Below are 2,476 nucleotides of genomic sequence, written 5' to 3' on the forward strand. Positions count from 1 at the left end.
CCGGCTGATAAGTCCTAGTGCTCTGACATGCATAACTGTCTAAAACGGGGCCCACCTGTGAGAGTACACAGTTGAAAAGTAAGTCTTAGCAGCCACAGATACTTCCTGAGAGCCTACCTCTTCTTTCTCCCTGTTAAGTGTTGCTGTGCTCCTCTGCTGGACAACCTGTTTTTTTCTTACCCTACAAACACTGTAAACGTTATAATTTAATGATGACTGATAAGCTGCTTCTAAAGCGAGTAAGTATGTTTCCCAGAGAATTCCAGTATGTTATTCCTTGTTTGTGTTTCCAATTTTGTTAAGCCTTGCTGGATCCCATATCTAACATCCTTTGCATCCTGGCCTGCTTCAGATTACTGTGGTCTAGGAGACCTCCCCTGGCAGTTTTCTGGTTTGTATGGCTGTGGCTCCGGGACCTGACCACATTCCTTTGAAAAGCAGTATTAGCAGCTGAAGTCCAGGGATATTTTTTTTTCCTTGGTATTTATCTTTGGTATAAAAATTACACAGACTTCTCAGCTCTATTTCTGGAGGTTGATTGAGTTGTTAGATGTATTAATTTAATTTGCTTTCCTTTTCTTTTGAGTGTTTATCCTACTGCTGACCCTGTAAGTGTTGTTTGTTTCACATTCTTGCCTATTTTGCCTTGGGTTTTGCGATCTGCATTGTCCCAGAGGAGTGTAATCGTGCTGTCACTTTCTGTATTGGGTTTGTCTCTTATATGATTAGGTTTAAGTAAAAACAATTATTTTAAAAAATCATTGGTCATGGCTTTGCACTGATATCTGAAAGAGATTAAGAACAAGTTCAGAGCTGAAGTGTTTCCAGTGTTTCTGCTGTCTGTCAAATTATTGAGGATGCTTAACCAGGCTGGCCTCCCTGCTGGAAAGCCTCTTCTCTTTGCCTGCTGATTCTTGACAACTGCAGTTGAGGAACCTTTCTTCCCAGCTTTTCTTGTACAAAGTAACCCTGCTCCCGAACACAGAACTTTTTTCCCTTGTTCCCTGTATCTGTGGATGCGTCTTCCTCCCTACCGCCCCCAGGCCACAAGCAAAGCTAATACTGTGGCACTTACTTTTCTTTCTTTGTCTTTCTGTCCTTTTCAAATGACAGGAACTTTTTGGGGTTTCCACCTGCGCATCAGCCTGGTTCTTTTCTGCTTCTGTTTACCACGGCACTCGTTGCTAACCTGTTTCCTCTTCTCCAGAATGGACGCAGATCATCACCAAGTACCTGTCAGAGCAGCTGCAGAAAATTGCGGAGTTCTATAGGCAGCTCCCAGGGCAAGGCTGTGGCTCACCATCTGGGCCAATGCCGCAAGAGGTTGAACAAGCTTTGAAGCAGTGGGACTACAACGAGAAACTAGCTATGTTCATGTTCCAGGTGAGGGACTGGAGGGGGCTGCTGGGCAGGTGCATAGCAGAGGAGGGCTAGGGGAAGTGGGTGCAAAGTGGTTTATTTTTGCAGAATATTCTCTTTCTGTGAGTAGACCATTAGGGCTGGATGCAGTCTTGAGCTCAATAGTAGAACAGGGATAGTACAGAACTGTGCAAACTTCTAGAGTTATTTCCACTGTTAGAAAGCAAGAGCTGCTGCTGCTCTGCCTTTCCTTAGTGGGCATTGCTTCAGCTTTTGTCTGTTTGCTCTGCCTTTATCTGTGTGCAGGATGGCATGCTGGACCGGCATGAATTCCTGACGTGGGTCCTCGAGTGCTTTGAGAAGATACGGTCAGGAGAAGATGAATTTCTGAAAATGCTCCTACCCCTGCTGCTGCGGGTGAGAAATAAATACCCGACTTGCTTCAGGAGAGCGTTGACTTCTGCTGTTGTCAGTACCCTTCCTATGGCCTAAGGGATGATGAGCTATTTTGCACCGAGAACACTAGGGAGTGTCCCTCTGAGCATTGCTCTTGGCTCATGCAAGGAAACTTTTTTAGTCCTGGTCTCTTCTGTTTCTTTCTCCTTTAGCCTGTTTCCCTGTACTGGACTTGGTCATCCCTGCCCATGTCATAGCTGTGATAGTTGGACTCGTTGTGTACCACTACATGGAAACTGCTTTGCTTTCTGTTGCAACAGATTGTAGGCACAGATCTTTGAAGCCCTGGGAGGGCTGGGTGTGGGTACATTTTCATACATGAAGTCATTGCCATAGAGCATTTAAAGGATTTTTCTGGTGTTTAGTAGCCAGTGGGCAATTGATGATGCTAAGGAGCTCTCTGTAAAAAGGGACTGTCTCTACAAGACTGCTACACAGTATACTACTTTGGGAGGTTCAAGGGTTTCTCTTGTGTTGCTTGTAACGAGGACATTTCCCTTCCCCTCCCTGCCTCTTCCCTGCAGTACTCTGGAGAGTTTGTGCAGTCTGCATACCTGTCCAGACGTCTGGCCTACTTCTGCACCCGCAGGCTTGCTATGCAGCTGGATGGTGCTGGTGGGCACCCACCCCACATCCTGCCTGCCCAGACAGGGAACGCTAT

At 46.0% G+C, this 2,476-nt stretch overlaps 1 protein-coding gene across 1 annotated transcript in view; it reads left to right on the forward strand.

Moving 5' to 3' along the window:
- The window catches only part of MED12 (mediator complex subunit 12), a 34,660-nt gene that overhangs the window by 3,063 nt on the left and 29,121 nt on the right, over positions 1-2,476 (forward strand). Inside the window, 3 exon segments of the mRNA XM_009881814.1 lie at positions 1,208-1,383; positions 1,666-1,776; positions 2,340-2,476. The exon segment at positions 2,340-2,476 is cut by the window's right edge and continues 136 nt beyond it. Coding sequence (XP_009880116.1) covers positions 1,208-1,383; positions 1,666-1,776; positions 2,340-2,476 — 424 coding nt within the window.

This window comes from Charadrius vociferus, unplaced genomic scaffold, assembly GCF_000708025.1.
Source record: "Charadrius vociferus isolate BGI_N301 unplaced genomic scaffold, ASM70802v2 scaffold472, whole genome shotgun sequence".
NCBI classification, from domain to species: domain Eukaryota; kingdom Metazoa; phylum Chordata; class Aves; order Charadriiformes; family Charadriidae; genus Charadrius; species Charadrius vociferus.